This window comes from Heterodontus francisci, chromosome 4 (genome assembly GCF_036365525.1).
Source record: "Heterodontus francisci isolate sHetFra1 chromosome 4, sHetFra1.hap1, whole genome shotgun sequence".
NCBI classification, from domain to species: domain Eukaryota; kingdom Metazoa; phylum Chordata; class Chondrichthyes; order Heterodontiformes; family Heterodontidae; genus Heterodontus; species Heterodontus francisci.
This window is the reverse complement of record NC_090374.1, coordinates 47,739,813-47,760,767: the sequence shown is the minus strand read 5'-3', so window position 1 is coordinate 47,760,767 and position 20,955 is coordinate 47,739,813. Positions and strand designations below refer to the sequence as shown.

The 20,955-nt window shown below is 40.5% G+C and overlaps 1 protein-coding gene across 3 annotated transcripts in view; it reads right to left on the bottom strand.

Annotated features, from left to right (window-relative positions):
* Positions 1-20,955, bottom strand: part of ap3b1a (adaptor related protein complex 3 subunit beta 1a) — a 355,948-nt gene that overhangs the window by 169,675 nt on the left and 165,318 nt on the right. For all 3 annotated transcript variants that reach the window (XM_068029475.1, XM_068029477.1, XM_068029476.1), the window contains exons 15-19: positions 17,687-17,863; positions 13,657-13,843; positions 7,983-8,113; positions 1,125-1,227; positions 232-346 (exon numbers count right to left, since the gene is read on the bottom strand). In XM_068029475.1, the coding sequence (XP_067885576.1) occupies positions 232-346; positions 1,125-1,227; positions 7,983-8,113; positions 13,657-13,843; positions 17,687-17,863 (713 nt within the window). The remainder of the gene's footprint in view (positions 1-231; positions 347-1,124; positions 1,228-7,982; positions 8,114-13,656; positions 13,844-17,686; positions 17,864-20,955) is intronic.

Sequence of the window (20,955 nt, the reverse complement as noted above, 5' to 3'; positions counted from 1 at the left end):
TTGATCTCTAACGTCTCAAATTACTCATACTGCAGCCCAACATTGTTTTTTGAATTCACATTCAATAAAATGAACACCATCTGCTTCAACCATTTCTTTTAGGGACCTGTTCCATAGATTTACCACTCACTCACTGAAATAATATTTCCGCAGATTAGTTTTGAATTTATCTTGCTTCAAGTGCAGGCCATGTCCTCAGTCTCTGGAACAATTCTGGGGCGTTATACTTACCTTTCCTCATTCTTTTTCTCTTTTTCCGATTCACTGTCACTTGACTCTTCACTTGAACTCGTACTGCTGTCTTCATTCTTGCTGTCACTTTCACTCTCACTGCTAGATTCAGTACCTGAGATTGAATGGTGAATAGTTTAAGGCTATTTTGTTCCTGTCATTTCAGATTTTTTTTACTAAGTTCGCCATTGCTGTACTAAACCATTTTATCAATCCAAGTTTAATTAAAATAAACATTTTTAAAGAGTTCTATAGAGTAATAGCTCCAATGTATTAGAGGCCAGCCAAACATACATACAAATAAAGATTAAAAGAGGTCATCATCAGACTATATTATGGAATAGTAATAGTGTAATAAATTTGAAAATGATTTTGAAATAGTTTGTACCTGAGCACCTTTAATGTGATATAGCTTAAAACAGAAAAATGTGCATATTATAATGACTTAAGGGCCACTATGATGCTCATTTGGTGTGTACTGAGGAGGTGGTCCGAGCAAGACACCAGTTTGCTTGGAGGCAAAGATCAATGCACAACTCACAACACCATCATAGTTCTTAGTCAAAGACAATGCAACAAAGTCTGCTTTATTTATTTATTCCAAGTTTGTTATGGGATATTTGAAGTTTTCTTGGATCAGCTCTTTAAAGCAGGGGTGGTGAGGGAGTTGCCTTGGTCGTCTATGGGTACTGGTTGATGGTGGCAGCAAAAGCACATCTGTTTTGAATTTTAAACCCTGTAAACTTGAATGAAAGCAGCTCCAAAGGGACGACCTCAAGTGGAGGTGAGAAAATCCATATTGCTTGAATGGGACAACAGATGTGCGTCAAATGCTGAAAAACAACTATTTGTGTCTTAAGCCTATTGTTCAATCTCTTCCAGCATGCACTCACCTTTGCTGGATTCTTCCTGCTCCTCAGAATCAGAGTAAAACTTGCCCCCCAAATTATCTTTCTTTCCTTTGAGTTTACCGACTGGTGTCACCAATTCCTTCACCTGTGTACAAACATAGAAATAGTTCAGACTTGCTGCAGCTTTAAGCAAAGAAAGTATCCAAAAAAGTATCAGTGTAAGTAAATAAAATGAACAAGGGTGAGCGAGAAAAGGAGGGGAGGGGATGATGAGAATGCAGGTGGAAAGGCAAGGATGATGAAGAGGGGTGGGGGAGGAAAGGGAGATTTAACAAGACTGGTCAAGGCTCCCTGTTGCTAATCACTATCCAAAAACTGTTGCTCGAGATGGAAAGCAATAAATTAATTGCCCCCAAATGCTATTGAGCAACCCCTCGTGGAAATAAATATGGACATCAGATGAGGAGTGCCTGCTAAAGTTCCCTGTCAAAATTCACATTGCAACAATGCTCACTTCAGTGACGTGGCATATGATGACTGGCACCTCAGCAAGAGTGAAAGTGCGAGGAGGAGAAAGGCAGTGAGAAAATGGGCAGAAAAAAAGTGGCTTAACAGTTGGTCATCAGTCGATTCTTCTAAACCAAGACAGCAGTTGTCACAGGGGATTTTAATTTAGAAAGTCCAGAAGAACTCCACATAATGTGGAAGGACATTATTCTACTGCAAGTCCACATTGCAAAGAAAGAAGTGTATAAATGGGAAAGTGACACAACTTTACTGAGTAGCAAGGGGAAATATGACCAAATAAAATGCTGGAGTTGAGAGATTTTTGGGTAAATTACTTATAATGCAAGGCAAAATAAACGAAAACTTATCAAAATTAAGTTTTATAGGCAAATGGGCATAACAAAAACAGGTGAGGCAGATGATTAGCCATGATCACAAAAGTCGAAGGCGGCTTGAGGGGCCATATGGTCTACATGGAAGCATAGAAAATAGGAGTAGGCCTTTGAGCCTGCTCCGCCATTCATTATGATCACGGCTGACCATCCAACTCAGTAACCTGTTCCCGCTTTCCCCCCATATCCTTTGATTCAAAGAACAACAAAGAACAAAGAACAGTACAGCACAGGAACAGGCCATTCAGCCCTCCAAGCCTGCGCCGATCTTGATGCCTGCCTAAACTAAAACCTTCTGCATTTCCGGGGTCCGTATCCCTCTATTCCCATCCTATTCATGTATTTGTCAAGATGCCTCTTAAACGTCTCTATGGTACCTGCTTCCACCACCTCCCCTGGCAACAAGTTCCAGGCACTCACCACCCTCTGTGTAAAGAACTTGCCTCGCACATCCCCTCTAAACTTTGCCCCTCTCACCTTAAACCTATGTCCCCTAGGAACTGACTCTTCAACCCTGGGAAAAAACTTCTGACTATCCACTCTGTCCATGCCGCTTATAACTTTGTAAACCTCTATCATGTCGCCCCTCCACCTCCATCGTTCCAGTGAAAACAATCCGAGTTTATCCAACCTCTCCTCATAGCTAATGCCCTCCAGACCAGGCAACATCCTGGTAAACCTCTTCTGTACCCTCTCCAAAGCCTCCACGTCCTTCGGGTAGTGTGGCGACCAGAATTGCACACAATATTCTAAGTGTGGCCTAACTAAAGTTCTGTACAGCTGCAGCATGACTTGCCAATTTTTATACTCTATGCCCCGACCGATGAAGGCAAGCATGCCGTATGCCTTCTTGACTACCTTATCCACCTGCGTTGCCACTTTCAGTGACCTGTGGACCTGTACGCCCAGATCTCTCTGCCTGTCAATACTCCTAAGAGTTCTGCCATTTACTGTATACTTCTCACCTGCATTAGACCTTCCAAAATGCATTACCTCACATTTGTCCAGATTAAACGCCATCTGCCATTTCTCCGCCCAAGTCTCCAACCGATCTATATCCTGCTGTCTCCTCTGTCCGCAACTCCACCAACCTTTGCGTCGTCCGCAAACTTACTAATCAGACCAGCTACATTTTCCTCCAAATCATTTATATATACTACAAAGAGCAAAGGCCCCAGCACTGAACCCTGCGGAACACCACTAGTCACATCCCTCCATTCAGAAAAGCACCCTTCCACTGCTACCCTCTGTCTTCTATGACTGAGCCAGTTCTGTATCCATCTTGCCAGCTCCCCTGATTCCATGTAACTTCACCTTTTGTATCAGTCTGCCATAAGGGACCTTGTCAAAGGCTTTAATGAAGTCCATATAGATAACATCCACTGCCCTTCCTTCATCAATCATCTTCGTCACTTCCTCAAAAAACTCATTCAAATTAGTGAGACACGACCTCCCCTTCACAAAACCATGCTGCCTCTCGCTAATAAGTCCATTTGCTTCCAAATCCTGTCCCGATGAATCCTCTCTAATAATTTCCCTACCACTGATGTAAGGCTCACCGGCCTATAATTTCCTGGATTATCCTTGCTACCCTTCTTAAACAAAGGAACAACATTGGCTATTCTCCAGTCCTCTGGGACCTCACCTGTAGCCAATGAGGATGCAAAGATTTCAGTCAAGGCCCCAGCAATTTCTTCCCTTGCCTCCCTCAGTATTCTGGGGTAGATCCCATCAGGCCCTAGGGACTTATCTACCTTAATGCTTTGCAAGACACCCAACACCTCCTCCTTTTTGATAATGAGATGACTGAAACTATCTACACTCCCTTCCCTCGGCTCATCATCCACCAAGTCCTTCTCCTTGGTGAATACTGATGCAAAGTACTCATTTAGTACCTCGCCCATTTCCTCTGGCTCCACACATAGATTCCCATCTCTGTCCTTGAGTGGGCCAACCCTTTCCCTGGTTAACCTCTTGCTCTTTATATACGTATAAAAAGCCTTTGGATTTTCCTTAATCCTGTTTGCCAATGACTTCTCATAAGCAAGGAGTCAGGAGGGCTAAAAGGGGTTAAGTTCCTTCCTACTGTCTTTATCTTCCTCAAGGGATTCGTCCGTTCCCAGCCTTCCAGCCCTTACGAATGCTTCCTTTTTCTTTTTGACTAGGCTCACAATATCCCGCGTTATCCAAGCTTCCCGAAACTTGCCAAACTTGTCTTTCTTCCTCACAGGAACATGCTGGTCCTGGATTCTAATCAACTGACCTTTGAAAGACTCCCACGCCAGAAGCTGATTTACCCTCAAACAGCTGTCCCCAATCTAAATTCTTCAGTTCCTGCCTAATATTGTTATAATTAGCCTTCCCCCAATTTAGCACCTTCACCTGAGGACTACTCTTATCCTTATCCACAAGTACCTTAAAACTTATGGAATTATGGTCACTGTTCCTGAAATGCTCCCCTACTGAAACGTCGACCACATGGCCAGGCTCATTCCCCAATACCAGGTCCAGTACGGCCCCATCCCTAGTTGGACTATCTATGTATTGTTTCAAGAAGCCCTCCTGGATGCACCTTACAAATTCTGCCCCATCCAAGCCCCTAGCACTAAGTAAGTCGCAGTCAATATCGGGGAAGTTAAAATCACCCATCACCACAACCCTGTTACCTTTACATCTTTCCAAAATCTGTCTACATATCTACTCCTCTACCTCCTGCTGGCTGTTGGGAGGCCTGTAGTAAACCCCCAACATCGTGACTGCACCCTTCCTATTCCTGAGCTCCACCCATATTGCCTCGCTGCATGACCCCTCCGAGGTGTCCTCCTGCAGTGCAGCTGTGATATTCTCCTTAACCAGTAATGCAACTCCCCCACCCCTTTTACATCCCCCTCTATCCCGCCTGAAGCTTCTAAATCCTGGAACATTTAGCTGCCAATCCTGTCCTTCCCTCAACCAAGTCTCTGTAATAGCAACATCATAGTTCCAAGTACTAATCCAAGCTCTAAGTTCATCTGCCTTACCTGTTATACTTCTCACATTGAAACAAATGCACTTCAGACCACCAGTCCTGCTGTGCTCCACAACATCTCCCTGCTTGCTCTTCCTCTTAGTCTTACTGGCCTTATTTACTAGTTCCCCCTCATTTATTTCACTTGCTGTCCTACTGCTCTGGTTCCCACCCCCCTACCACACTAGTTTAAACCCTCCTGAGTGACGCTAGCAAACCTCGCATTCCTTTAAACCCAAGAGCTATTATCTAACTCCTTCTTGAAAACATACAATGTTTTGGCCTCAACTGCTTTCTGTGGTATCGAATTCCACAGGCTCACCACTCTCTGGGTGAAGAAATTTCTCTTCATCTCAGTCCTGAATGGTTTACCCTGTATCCTTAGACTATGACCCCTGCTTCTGGACTCCCCCACCATCGGGAACATCCTTCCTACATCTACCCTGTCAAGTCTTGATAGAATTTTGTAGGTTTCTTTGAGATTTCCCCCCTCACTCTTCTGAACTCCAGCGAATATAATCCTAACCGACTCAATCTCTCCTCGTACGTCAGTCCCGCCATCCAAGGAACCAGTCTGGTAAACCTTCGCTGCACTTCCTCTATAGCAAGAACATCCTTCCTCAGATAAGGAGACCAAAACTGCACACAATACTCCAGGTGTGGCCTCACCAAGGCCCTGTATAATTGCAGCAAGACATCCCTGCTTCTGTACTCGAATCCTCTCGCTATGAAGGCCAACATACCATTTGCCTTTTTTATCACCTGTTGGACCTGCATGCTTACCTTCAGCGACTGGTGTATGAGAACACCCAGGTCTCGTTGCATATTCCCCTCTCTCAGTTTATAGCCGTTCAGATAATAATCTGCCTTCCTGTTTTTGCTACCAAAGTGGATAACCTCACATTTATCCACATTATACTGCATCTGCCATGCATTTGCCCACTCACTCAACTTGTCCAAATCACCCTGAAGCCTCACTGCATCCTCCTCACAACTCACCCTCCCACCCAGTTTTGTCTCATCTGCAAATTTGGAGATATTACATTTAGTTCTCTCATTTAAATCAATAATATATATTGCGAATATCTGTGGTCGTAGCACCGATCCTTGCCGTTCCCCACTAGTCACTGCCTGCCATTCGGTAAAAGACTCATTTATCCTTACTCTTTGTTTCCTGTCTGCGAACCAATTTTCTATTCGTCGCAATATACTACCCCCAATCCCATGCGCTTTAATTTTACACGCCAATCTCTTATGTGGGACTTTGTCGAAAGCCTCCTGAAAGTCCAAATCAACTGCATCCACTGGCTCCCCCTCAACAACTCTGCTAGTTACATCCTTGAAGAATTCTAGTAGATTTGTCAAGCATGGTTTCCCTTTCATTAATCCATGCTGACTCGGCCCGATTCTACCACTGTTCTCTAAGTGCTCTGCTATGAAAGCTTCGATAATGGACTCTAGAATTTTCCCCACTACTGACGTCAGACTGACTGGTCTATAATTCCCTGCTTTCGCTCTACCTCCCTTTTTTTTTTAAATAGTGGGGTTACATTAGCTATCCTCCAATCTGTAGGAACTGTTCTAGAGTCCACAGAATCTTGGAAGATGACCACTATTTCTAGGGCCACTTCCTTATGTACTCTGGGATGCAAACCATCAGGCCCTGGGGATTTATAGGCCTTCAAACCCACCAATTTCCCCAACACCATTTCTCTACTAATACTGATTTCCTTGAGTTCCTCTCTCGCACTAAACCGTGTTCCCTAACATTTCTGGTATGATATGTGTCCTCCTTTGTGAAGACAGAACCAAAGTATGCATTTCGTTGGTCAGCCATTTCTTTCTTCCCCATAAGAAATTCCCTGTTTCTGACTGTAAGGGACCTACATTTGTCTTCACCAATCTTTTTCTCTTCACATAACTATAGAAACTTTTACAGACAGTTTTTATGTTCCCCGCAAGCTTGCTCTCGTACTCTATTTTCAGTTCTTAATCAATCCTACTCCTATTTCCTATGTTCTTAATCTAGGTGACTACAATGAATGCAGTTGCCGAAGATCATTACTATGGAGGCATCAGCTTGACACCACTAAACTAGCATGGACCCAAGCAAATCGTGTGTCAAAACAAATGCAACTCAAAAATGTAAAATTCTGAACAAAAATGATCTTTAACCACATATCCATCAAAGGCATATAAACATTATACAATAATTTAACCTGCACAAGGTATGAAGTACTGGATCTACAGAAAAGCTTCAATATTTCCTAAGACTATTTTGGTGTACTTTTCCAACTTTAATTTTCCGACAGTGAACGGAATCATAACTGCATATGGCAAGCATGGATGATGGTGGCCGCTGCGGCTTGGGTGGGGAGGGGGCATTGAGGAGACAGAGGGGGAAGCAAGAAGGGCGACTTTTAGAAACCTCTCTTGGAGCTAAAACTTATTGGCCACCTGGGTTCCCTCTTGGCCACTGAAGGACATCACTTCAGGTTGACGAAGATATGATTAGGCACTTATGTTAGGGATGTTATGCGGCAATGCTTACAGATGGGCAGTTAAAATAGAAATCATTTCACTTATAACAATCCCTACTTCAAAATGATTATGACTACAATAAAAGAATTGCAGGCTGTTAAATGTTATGAGAAAACGGAGACAGAACTTTCAACCCATTAGAGTTGCGGTCCATAAATTTAAGATGTCAATGCTTATACACAGCTATTAAATACTGAACAAACATTAATATTTATAAAAAAATTTAAACCTTAATTCTACAGACTAAAGCATCTCTGACTGGTTTGTTAACTTCTTTCCACAGTTCATACCTACCAATAAAACACTTTATTCAGATAGTCTGTTAATCAAGTCATTGGTATGGTTACAAAATAAAAAACCCAATTTTCTGTTCTAACTCATTTCTTTGTCTCCTCCCATTTACAAAATCTGGCCACAAATGTTAGCACCATTCAATAAAATAAAATTTCATACTGGCTGAATGACTTCCACATTTCGGACAGAAGGATCAGGAGCTGTCAGCGGCCAGTCTGGAAGCTCTAGATACCCATTTGCTTTCGTGTTAAGCGTATGGGATAATGTGCTCAGTTGGAAACGATCCCTATCTGTTGAATAAGAAAATAGAAAAAAAAATGGGTTTCATGTCAGAGTCTTAATCAGCACCAATGATAATTGGTAGTGAATTATCTCAAATGTCACAGTATAAATAAAAACGAGAGATGATTCCTCATAGGTCAGAAAACTGATTTCAGACCATAGATTACAATAATCTCACCTATAATGGTCAATAAAAAAGCTAATCATTCAGTGTGTTTGGAGGTGTTGCTGTGAAATGCAGCTCCTCTAAAAATTACTTTACTGTGAATATTAAGAATGACAGCACAGTTAAACAATCCGTATACATGTCTTGCTACAAAACTCATTCAGAATTTTAATACTGTTTTGCTACCAACCAAACTGTTTCTCGTTTTCCTATTGTACTTAAGTTAACAGCAATATAAATGGAAATGCATTAATGCCAAAACACTACTTCGCAATAGTTTTGTTTTTAAAGATAGATACCATATAAAATTGAACTGATGACAAACTTCAAAATATAAAAAAAACAGAAAACTCTTCATTTTAGTAAGATAAAGGGTTACCAACATTTAAATCCTGTTAAGATGACCCAAATTCAGAGGATTCTTATATTGTCATTATAGGACGACAATTATACGATAATGTACTTGGAAAAAAAAGCAGCATTGTCAACGTAAATTGGAGCATGTGCTATCAGATCCCAAATAACGTACAATCTATGATGATGTTCATTGATTGGTGATTCAAAGTAAAATTGCATTATTACCAAGTATGGTAGGAGATATATTTGCACTTTAATTCCATAATTATGGACTAATTGGGTGGAAACCATAAATCTGTGGTATTATTAAATATTAATTTAACTGCATTGCCCAAGAGAGAGGAGGAAGACACAGAACACGTCCCAGGAAGATAGGTATGGTGCAGAAAACGCATGTAGTAGTACATGGGAGTGGATGTTGGTACTGATGGGAAATTGCTCCTAGGGTCCAGGAAAATTTGGGTGAGAAATTGAGAATGGAGAATGCGAGGTTGAGAGTGCAACAGCATGGGATTACTGTTGTTATGTCTTTGTGTTTCTTTAACAACGTTTTGCCCAAAATATTGTTCCGAGTACTCTGGTAGGTGAGTCCTACATTGCTTAGAGTGCATCCACTTGTCCCAAGAGTGAGATAAAATTCATAGCATGCTCAGAATAACCAAAGAATTATTTTTCAAATCATCTCATCAAGATGCATCTTCCCAAAGAATCCTCATCTTTGAAGACAGAGCATGAGGCAAGGATAATGCCCCCAGTTTACTCATGTATTTTTATTTTATATCAATGCGTTTAGTGTTTTTATTTACAGTTTAACAGTATAATGTTGCAGAATTAGCTTTAAAGCCACATCCATGCCACACTACTGAGTAATTATTCCTTCCTCTCGCAGAAAGGGCAGTGTTACTAGTAAATTGCACCCAGGTTAACCAGCTGCAGGGTTTAGGAAGGGAAGTCAAATTGTTCCACTGATGTAAAGAGGAGGTTTCCACTTGTGGGGAAGACCAGAAATGGGCACCATAAATATGATAGTCACCAATAAATCCAGTAGGGAATTCAGGAAAAACTTCTTTTCCCCAGAGAGTGGTCAGAATGGAATGTTATTACATGGAGTAATTGAAGCACCTGGCATAGATGCATTAAAGGGGAAGTTAGATAAACACACGAGGGAAAAAGGAATAGATTGACATGTTGACGCAGTTAGAAAAAGGGTGGGAGGAAGCTCGCGTGGAGCATAAAGGCCAGCAGGGGCCTGCTGGGTTGAATGATTTGTTTCAGTATTACAAAGTATTTACAGCACTATATAATACTATAGCGTAGACTTGCAGTGGGTAAAACTTATTCTGATTCTTCTTTTGCAATTTGACTTGGAAAGTTGGAGCAGGGGATATAAAAACACTCCTGTATGTTTTTATGCAGGAACCTGCCACATACTCAATTAAGTCTGAAGGACAGGTTGTTAACTGAGACTACTGAAGGAGCGGGGTGATGCATTTCAGAGGATGAATGAGAGAAAATATACACTCTATGTTCACAAGTTTAAAAGGAAGAGAAATTTAGGTGTTCAGATATGTAAATCTTCACAAGTTGAAAAAGCTGTAACAACAAGCATATGGAATCCTAAATAAAAACAAGAAATGCTGGAGCCACTCAGCAGGTCTGGCAGCATCTGTGAAAAGAGAAGAGTTAACGTCACTGACCCGAAACGTTAACTCTGCTTCTCTTTTCACAGATGCTGCCAGACCTGCTGAGTGGTTCCAGCATTTCTTGTTTTTATTTCAGATTTCCAGCATCTGCAGTATTTTGCTTTTATATGGAATCCTAAGTTTGACAACTGGAGACTTGGAACACAAATGAAAAGTGGTAACACTAAACACTGTACAATATTATTGCTTAGCCTCCAGTTATAATACTGGGTCCAGTTTAGGGCACCAAGGTCATGGAGAGCATACAGAAGAAAATACCAGCTAGGAGAGGTTTTAGCTATAAGGAGAAGGACTTTTTTTTACTACAGCATAAAGGTTAAGAGGACATCTGATAGAGGTGTTCACAATTTTGAATCGTTTTAATGAGAAATAGGGAAAAGCTATTCTCACTAGTGTGCTAAAAGCTGGATAATATTAAATTTATTACCAAAAGAACACAGGAGGGCTATTTTTTTAAGTTGGGGGAGGGGTGGGGGGGAAGGCACACGGGAGAGTGGTTAGGATGTAGAAGGTCCTACCAGCAACAGAGGAACCAGAACTTACATAGCTTTTAAAAATAAGTGGTCCAGTATTTGAAAAACAAAATATTGAAGCGTATGGAGAAAGGGCATGGCATAAGGTGAATACCTCAGTCAACACAGGCCAAACTACCATCTTCTCTATACTATAAAATTTTGAGTCAACAGGATGGAATTTGCTGAAAGCTTGCACTGTAGACATGCCACATCTATGGCCTAACATCACTGACCTAAATTTTGTGGTTGCAATGATGGTGAAACTGTCAGCATTCGCCATCATTCAGTGGTCACCATCATTAAACTGACAGCAACATCTGTCTTCCACACATGCACAGCTAAATCTGGAAATGCAGAAGTTGGTGTCAGTTGTTCCCACTCTGTACAGGGTGCGCTGTTGAAGTCCTTGCAGATGGAAATCAATCAGAAATCACTGATTCAACTTGAACTTGCACTTTTTGATACTAGTCTCGCTGTTGAAATCCTTGAAAAAGTTGCACCTTGTTGAATGAGGTGTAACTGGGTTTTTAAATGGCGTATTAAATCATAATTAATGCTGAGTCACCCCTCTGGCTCTGAAAAACTAACTTTAAATTTATGGAATGTCAAATTTTTCAATACTGTTAAAAATTCCATAGATTTAAAATATATTTTTAAAATAAAAGTGAGATTTCAGCTTCTACCTTAATCATGCATATATCCCAATCTTTATGTTACTTTCTGTAAAATTATAAACAAGTGTTCTTTCCTGGATTGTTATCTGTGAGAACTCTTCAACGTGACTGGCTGCTTTGCCTGCTTGATGACCTCACTGTGGAGAGATGCCAGATATCCTTTATAGCTGGTGCCAGAATGAAATTAATGTCAGAAAAGGTGAAATCCATGTCACAGAGATTGGTAGATCTTTGTGGGCAGATTTCTTCGAGGTCAACAGCAAGCGCCATCACTTCGCCACTGATCGTAAAACGCAGGTCATTATGGTGCAGGTCAATTATTCAATTAGGTACTCTGCACCATAATTTCCTGGGACTTCTGTGATCCTCCTCACTGAAAAAATTTGACAGCTAATTGTCATAGCTATGCCCTGCGTTAAAATAGGTGGCAAGATCAAGTTTGCCACTGTGATCACCACAGTCACAAACACCATTGCAGACTAATTCATGTGGGCTCAATGCATTTGGTACAATCACAGTAATTCCAGTTTACTATTCAAATCAATAAATAATTGTGTTGCTCTCATTAGGCCCTTTCCTTATTATTTCGTGGCACAATTCTGACAGTGTCTTGGCTGAGTGATACAATATACAAAGCAACAAAAGTGGGTTGCTGGTTCCTTGCCTTCAACTACCATCCTTCCTTTTTTAAAATAACTAATTTAGATTATTCCCATTCGTTGTGAATGTGGGTGTTAGCAATCACAATGTACCCATTTATACCTTACTAAAGTTCAAGGGATAAATCAGAAATAGACTGCTTCAGCAAATGAAGACTAAAAGCCCCTGGTTTTTGTGTTGTTTATACAACTTCAACAAGACAGAGGGTGTGTTATTGTTCCATTTAATGAACTAACCAGACAGATATAAAAACAATCTTCAGATGAATCAGCTCTCTATAATTTGAATCTGTGCTCATCCCTGTCCATGAGTTCAACTTCCAAGCATCTATTTCAAATACCTCCAAACTACAGTAGCAACACACTGCATGATTTTTTTTACTTTAGTTATTGGGGAACCACAGCTATGCTCACTGGCATAACTTCATCATTGGAGGATTTGGGTGCACAATGTTTGAACTGGCGACGCTCAGTGCCAATATCGCCTTTGTAATTTCAGGTCATCGAGTTCCATGATTCAAATAGGATAAGCAAATGTAATCTGAATAAAGGAGGAAAATGGCAAGGGTGTTGGATTATATTATCAGATCCGCTGACTTCAAATCTCAATAGACTTTGCCTAAGTTTTATGGTGGTGTCACGTTATACTAGAGTCCCGTGTTCAGGCCTGGTTGCATGATTTAAAGGACTGCACAGGAGGGTAAAGATGCTGCGCACCAATATTGAAGGGAAGAGCAATGAGGCGGAACACCAATAGCTTATCAAAACAGACAGTACCTTAGAGGTATGTGCTACTTAAATGGGATACAAAAAATAAACCCAAATCAAAACTGTCCAGATACAGCAGGACAAGGGGGCAAAGGTTCAAAATTATGAAGGGAAAATTTAAGATAGACATCAGCATTCCTTTAAACAAAGGGTAGACAACAGCTGGAATGAGTTGTCAGGTAGAATTGGAACTCTGGAAAGTCATCAAATGGGCTGAAGTGTCTTGTTAACCTGAACCCATCTTGTACAATAATTTCAGTTTATATATTCCACTTATAAAGTAATCTTAAACTTATTTTTAATGTCTGAAAAAAATCCCTGTACCATTAACATCTGGATATAGGAAGCAATGTGTCTTTAAGCACCTCATAACAGTTGTGTCTTCTAATCCCATTATCTAATTACTGTGGTACATTTGGCATTGCAACTGCTCGTAAGTACATAAATAAGCTATAACTTCAATAAAATAGCTAATATGTGCATCTAGACATCAGGAGAACATAAAATTGGCTCAGCTGTGCTGTTCACCACAGTCAAATAGTCTGCCAACACTCACTCAAGCATTTGTTTTGGATTTTGTTGTATTCATGAGTCGAGGGCACAGTAATGAAAGCACTTTCCCTTGATAGTGGGGTAACAACCCCATCGCATCAAATCCTAAGCACAAAACTGGAGCTTGAAGTACAATGATGACATTATCATAAAGTACCTTTAAATGGAGATTCGAGGACTGGTGCTGGTTTTTGAACAAGGAATATTTTCTTGGCATACTTGCTTAAAGCTCCACTCTTCTCATTTGGAACTATCAGCTGCTTGATAAATCTTGTACGATCTCTAATGTCATAGTTCTGATCATACTTGGCTACATTTAATATGTACTGCATAAGCAATTTTGTCTGTTGGCAAAACAAAACAAGAAAATAATACATGTTATTTATGATTATTGATAACTCTGAATAAACATATTCAGAGCTGTAATAAAAATGAATGGTCATGGCCAACAAATGTTGCTCCCTAGGGGATACACATTCCAAAGGCAGCAAATGAAATTTTAGCTAAGACACATGTCCTCATCTGTGCTGAGTAGGTGAATGCTGAATCCTGAGAAGAAGCCAGGCGCTAGATTATTAAACTGCTGAAGCGGAAAGAAAGGCATCATTAAAAAATAATCATATATGGCAAAGCTGGTGAAGAGTCTACGTGAGGATAATGAATGTAGAAATACAACTAAAAACATAGCACTCAAAACTTAATCTGAAAAATATGCAGGACATCAACATATCAGATGATATTAGGCTAGGCACATTTCTACCAAAGAGGTTAGTTTTATGAAGCAATACTGCCCCAAAGCATGTGCAGTGCCCAGAGCCCGACTGCATTTAGCTGCTTCTCACTGAATTATGAACCATTAACTAAGCTATATGAATCAGTGAACTGTATTATTGCAAATTATTTGCAATGTATTTAGCCATTTCTTTCTCAGGGTAACTAGCTGCTGATGCCCTCTACAACCAAGATAAGTGATTCTAGTGTCACGGTTTCAGTCAATGATTACCAGTATTTCAAAGAGAAAATAGCCCTACTGTCATTCCATTCAGAGCTCATCCTATCACTGTTATTTGTCATTACAAACAGGTTTACTAACAAATTTACAAGACACATTCTTGTAAAATTTTGCTTTAGCAGCAATATCTTTTTCTTTTGCAAGCATTTTTATCACTTTTTTTGGTGACAGCAAAGGGTTAATATGAATAAATAAAGCACAGAAATATCCAGATTTTATTAACATTTCCCAAGTTGACACATGTATACTTATTTAATGATTTGAATGATGATTGGAGTGGGTAAAATTCCAAATAAGAACTGCCAGATATAATTCCATGAAACAAGGTTTCAGTCATCCTCAATTGCAAGTCATTAATGTACACGATTTGCCATCAATGACTCGAAGCACAGGATATTAGCATTGGGGAATAAAATACTTCTCTGTTAGGCACAAATTAGACCACCTCAGGTAAGGTATAAAATAGCATTTTTCTTATTGAAGTCTCTTCTCTCAATCCTATGACCCCAGTTGCAGAAAAACAGCTCAAGTGTGCGAGTATGACATTTCTTTTATCAACCCCAGTTTAATTGAAATATGAAAGCAAGTGCCAATTCATGCCACGTTGTGGGCAGTTTTGCTCAGGGACCCTCAACCTACTAAGCATTGTTTCATTTTTTATACTTTAAGCTTAAAAGTTATCATTTTACATATCTACAAGTTGCAAGCTCTGGTCGGACTATACCATTATTCATATTTGGAGAGAGATTCGAAATAAAGTCCTATTTAAACATGCATATTTAAGTAGAACATTTCAGTAACAGAAATATTTGGTATAGAAAGATGCAAACCGGTTGAATCTCTTCAGCTTTACATATTTCTTGGTGCTTGATCGAAGAACCCACAGATAAATAACTATTATATGCAACAATTAATCCAGGTGACATTTACCTACCTGTAGTAAGGAAACTTGTTAACTTCTAAGAGACAATTTTAACATTACAAGCTCTAAAATTAACAAAACATCCAAAAACAGATCTGAATAGATACTATGGACAAAGGCTTATTTGGAATTATTTATGCAAGTTATTCATCAGCGCAACTTTCTTTCTTTGCTCAATTCAAGAAAGGAGGAAGGGAGAAAACAGGAAGCTATAGGCCAATTAGCCTAACATCTGCCAGAGGGAAAAAGCTAGAATCCATTAATAAGGAGGTTATAGCAAGGCATTTAGAAAATCATAATACGATCAAGCGGCGTGAACATGGTTTTTTGAATGGAAAATCATGTCTGACGAATTCATTCGAATCCTTTGAGCAACTAACAAGTAAGGTGGATAAAGGGGAACCTGTAGATGTGGCGCACTTGGATTTCCAAAACGCATTCAATAAGGTGCCACATCAAATGTTACTACACAAAATAAGAGTTCATGATGTAGAGGGTAACATATTAACATGCATAGAGAATTGGTTAGCTAACAGGAAGCAGGGAGTAAACGGGTTATTTTTGGGTTGGCAGGACATAACTAGTGGAGTGTGACAGGGATTAGTGCTGGGGCCTCATCTATTTACAATCTACATCAATGACTTGGATGAAGGAACAGAATGTATGGTGCGAAATTTGCAGATGACACAAGGATAGAAAGGAAGGTAAGTTGTCAAGAGGACATAGAGTCTACAAAGGGATATAGATAGGTTAAGTGAGTGGGGAAAAAATTAACATATGGAGTATAATGTGGGAAAATGTGAACTTGTTCACTTTGGCAGAAAGAACAGAAAATCAGAATACTATTTAAATGGAGAAAGATTGCAGAACTCTGAGGTACAGAGGGATCTGGGTGTCCTGGTGCATGAATCAAAAAAAGTTAGTATGCATTTGGAGCAAGTGATTAGGAAAGTAAATGGAAGGGGAATTGCAAGGGAGTAGAATATAAAAGTAGGGAAGTTTGCTACAGCTGTACAGGGCCTTAGTGAGACTACATCTGGAGTACTGCATACACGTTTGATCTCCTTACTTAAAGGATAAAATTGCATTAGTTCAGAAAAGGTTCATTCGACTGATTCTTGGGATGAAGGGGTTATCTTATGAGGAAAGGTTGAACAGATTGGGCCTATACCCATTGGAGTTTAGAAGAATGAGAGGTGATCTTAGTGAAACATATAATATCCTGACGGGACCTGACAGGGTGGACGCTGGAAGGATGTTCCCACTTATGGGCGAGACTAGAACTAGGGGACAGAGTTTAAAAATAAGGGGCCTCCCATTTAAGATGGAGATGAGGAGAATTTTTTTCCTTGAGGTCCGTTTGTCTGTGGAATTCACTTCCGCAGGGAGCAGTAGAGGCTGGGTCTTTGAATATATTCAAGGCTGAGCTGGATAGACTCTTGATAAACAAAGGAGTCAAGTGTTATGCGGGATAGACAGGAAAGTGGAGTTGAGGTCCCATTCCGATCAGCCACGATCTGATCAAATGGCGGAGCAGGCTTGAGGGGCCGAATGGCCTACTCCTAGTTCGTATGTTTAGCAGCATATGACTAGTTTTGCATCAAATGATCATAAAGGCCATAAACCTAAAGAATGGAAGAATAAAGTCTTGTTTAAACGTGCAGAGAAAATGGCAGAGAAAACCATTTCACCCACCAAGTTCATTCTTTCCACAGACCATATACTCTAACACAGACGCTCAACAATGTTTCATGTATTTGCAAATTCTCTTGTATTTTCATTCGCTATTTAAAAGGTGTCTGGATATGAACCTTAAGTGCCGTAACCTGCAGGGCTATGGACCAAATGCTGGAAGGTGAGATTAGGCCGGGTGGCTCATTTCTCAGCCACACAGACAAGATGGGCCATGTGGCCTCTTTCTGTGCCGTAAACTTTTTATGATTTATACATAATGAAATTATGCAACTATTTTACTCCCAAAAATGGAAAATGAACAGTTGAGGAAACCCGCCTTGGTCAAAAGATTAATAATGCAGTGCTGTTCAGTGGTAAAGGAAGTCAATTCAGAAACTTAAAAAATGTGAACACATATAGTTTGTTCCCTTTATCTGCTATGTATAATCTCATAAGCAAGTGACAAATTAATAGAGAAAGGCACAAACAGAAGTTTAAAATATGCTATCAAGAATGTAAAGGCAAACATAAACCTTGAATGACTCGAGGAAAAATGCTATCTTTTTGTTGAGTTCTCACCTGCTTGGGATTTGTTAAGTAGAGTTTAGCTCCCAGATTTAGAATTTGTAGTTTCACTATCTCCTCTTCATTTATAAAACTCTTCGCCACTTTCCTCAGAACATCAGGTGCAATCTTTGGCACACGCTCGCAGTATTCACCTATCAGCCAAAGTATGCTTGCTCGAGCCATGGGTATCTTGAGAGAGAGATAGAACAGAGAGGGCAAGTGTCCAAACCCAATAAATAGTTAAGCGATTTAAAAAGCATTTCTCAATTTGAATGGCATACAGAGTAATCAGGATACATTATTAGTACAGCATTGAACATTTAAAAAAAATATAGACATTCAGCAACTCATTTGGAAAATACTGATTTAGTTACTTAAATACTCTGATCAGAAAATTATACAATATTTTGACTAAATGTATTATTTTTTATTTCATTTTCACATGAGAAGAGAAACAGTATTAAAAGAAAAATTGAATACCTTACAATAAAAATTATAGCAATGAGAACTTAAATTCTAAAAACATCCACAGTATTAACTCATTTTACAAACACTTCAGATGCCAAAAACCTGGGCCAAGATTTTTTTTTAAAAAATTGATTGGAGCATCCAGGCAGCCCATACACCAATTTCGTTTGACTTCAACAGAAAATAAGTCGAACTCCTAAGTGCATTGAGGGACAGGCATTCAGGGATTTTTCCTAAATTTGTAAAGTAGAACCAAAAAATGACAAAGGAAACACACTGAACATCCAAGATGATTTTGAAGTCAGCATGTCAGAAGTACTTGATAAGTTAAAGGGACTTACAAAAGCCCCTTGATCAGATGGCACAAATGAGACCCCAGAAGAACCTTGTAGGATAACCAGCTATTGCCAAAGGAGTCATTAAGCACTGATGTTCTACCAGACTGGAAGCAAATAGATATCACAACCAGATTTTGAACTGATTGGTGGGAGATACGGTGTACTTCAGGGATCAGTAGTAAGGCATTAGCTTAAATTATACACACACACAGCCAGCACCGCAACCGCCCCACCCTGCCTGCCACCCCCTCCCCCCCACCCCCCCACCCCACTGTGATGAAAGAAGAGAGTTGCACATCCAAGTTTGAAGATAACACTAGGTTAGGAGGTACTGCAAGTTTAGATGGAAGCAGGAAGTTACAAAGGGGCATAGACAGATTAAACGAGTGGATAAAACTGTGGCAGAAGGAGTTCAATAGGAGGTCTGAAAAAGACTCATCACAACATTTTCTTAATGGTGAGAGCCTAGGAACAGACGAATTTGGGTGTCCATGTTCATGCATCACTATAAAACAAACACGTGCATTGGAATAAAAACCGGAAGTGCTGGAAATACTCAGCAGGTCTGGCAGCACCTGCGGAGAGAAAAGCAGAGTAAACGGGCTGAGTTTTATTTTCCCACGGCCGGGAGCGCCACGGCTGCGATCTTGAGCGCGACTGCTCATTTAAATATGCAGGGAGGCCACACCTCCCCAATCCCGTGGTGAGGGCTGCCTTGGCAACTCTGTGAATGGCCTCAGCTGTCTCTGCGCAAGCGCTGACGCCATTTTTAAAGGGCTGCCAGCCCTGCTCAAAGAATGCAGAGTTGCACCCACCACCTCCCCACGACACTAAAAATAAATGTTTAGCCTGTCCCCACACCCCCACCCAAAATACACTTAAGTTGCAGAGTTGACCCCTCTCCCCACCCCCCAAACTGCACAAAGTGCAGAAGTCACCCCTTCCCCCTTCACTAAAAATGCAGAGTTGACACTACAGCCACCCCCCTTCCCCACCTTGGTGGTGCCAGCTTTCTCTCAACAGGAATGTGAAGGCTCAAGTGCCACCTGTCACACTAAAGATCTGGATCCGACAGTAAAATCACAGGGAATTGGATTTAAATGTATGCATAAAGTTAATTTCAATACTTAAAGTCGGGTCCAGTCACCGAGTGGCTGCCACGGAACCTCGCCGCCGCCAGAAAGATCGGGCCGGGCAACCCTGGCATTGGGAACCATGGCGGACTCCTGCCACTGTGATCTTCCGGCAACATCCCCCCACCCCACCACCACGGAGCCCGATGTCGGAAGCTCAACAAAATTTAGCCCAACATTTCGTGTCTGTGACCTTTCATCAGAACATGCATTGGAAATAGTATTAACAGTAACAGTGTTAATTCCTAGTATTAAATGAGCTATGAAGATTACAGAAATAAAGTTGACAAAAAGAGGGCAATGACAAATGTAAAATGATGTAGCAAAGTCAAACTAAGCCAGAAATATAGGACCAGAAGGCATAAAATAAAATTTCTCAAAAGGTCAATTTTTAGGTCATGAGGAATTCTTTCTCCATTAAATAAAAGTTATAAATGCTTACGATTTGAAAGAATCGGATAAATGGGACAAATTTTTTTTTGATTGGATGTTATGATTGGGAAGTTAGGTCCAGGGGCTTGAGCTTTATTTTTAATTCTTTCATGGAATGTGAGCGTCGCTGGCAAGGCCAGCATTTGTTGTCCATCCCTAATTTCCTTGAAAAGATGCTGGCGAGCCACCTTCTTGAACCACTGCAGTCCATCTGGTGTAGGTGCACACACAGTGCTATTGGGAAGAGTGTTCCTGGTTTTTGACCCAGCGACAGTGAAAGAGGAGAACTTGCAAGTGGTGGCGTTCCCATGCGTCTGCTGCTCTTGTTCTTCTAAGTGGTAGAGGTCATGGGTTTGGAAGGTGTTATCAAAGGAGGCTTGGCAAGTTGCTGCAGTGCATCTCGTAGATGGGGCAGACTGCTGCCACTGTGCACCAGTAGTGGAAGGAATGATTGTTTAAGGAGGTGGATGTGGTGCTAATTAAGCGGGCTGCTTTGTCTTGGATTGTGTCAAGCTTAATGATTCAAATGCCCTTGACTTATGTTTTTAATGAATAAATAGAATTGGTTATACCATTTACGTGGAGGTTGCGGGGGAGGGGGGGGGGGGGGGGAGAGAGATGATCAGAGTGGATAGCATTGAATACATTTTTTGTTTTATCCTCTTGCATATACAACTTATTCTAGTCCTATGGACCAACACAATTCATTTCTCTCTGGTTCTTGGGTGGTATTGGGACCCCTCTTCTGTTTTTCATACATACCAATATTGTTTGATATTACAGCACTACAAAGAACACAAAAAGGAATGCAGAATTATCAACTCTTGCATTTTTGTTCATAATTATTGATTTTGCACTACTGTGTTGAAGTATATGAATCACTAGGATGAGTCTCCCTCGCTCTGTTGCC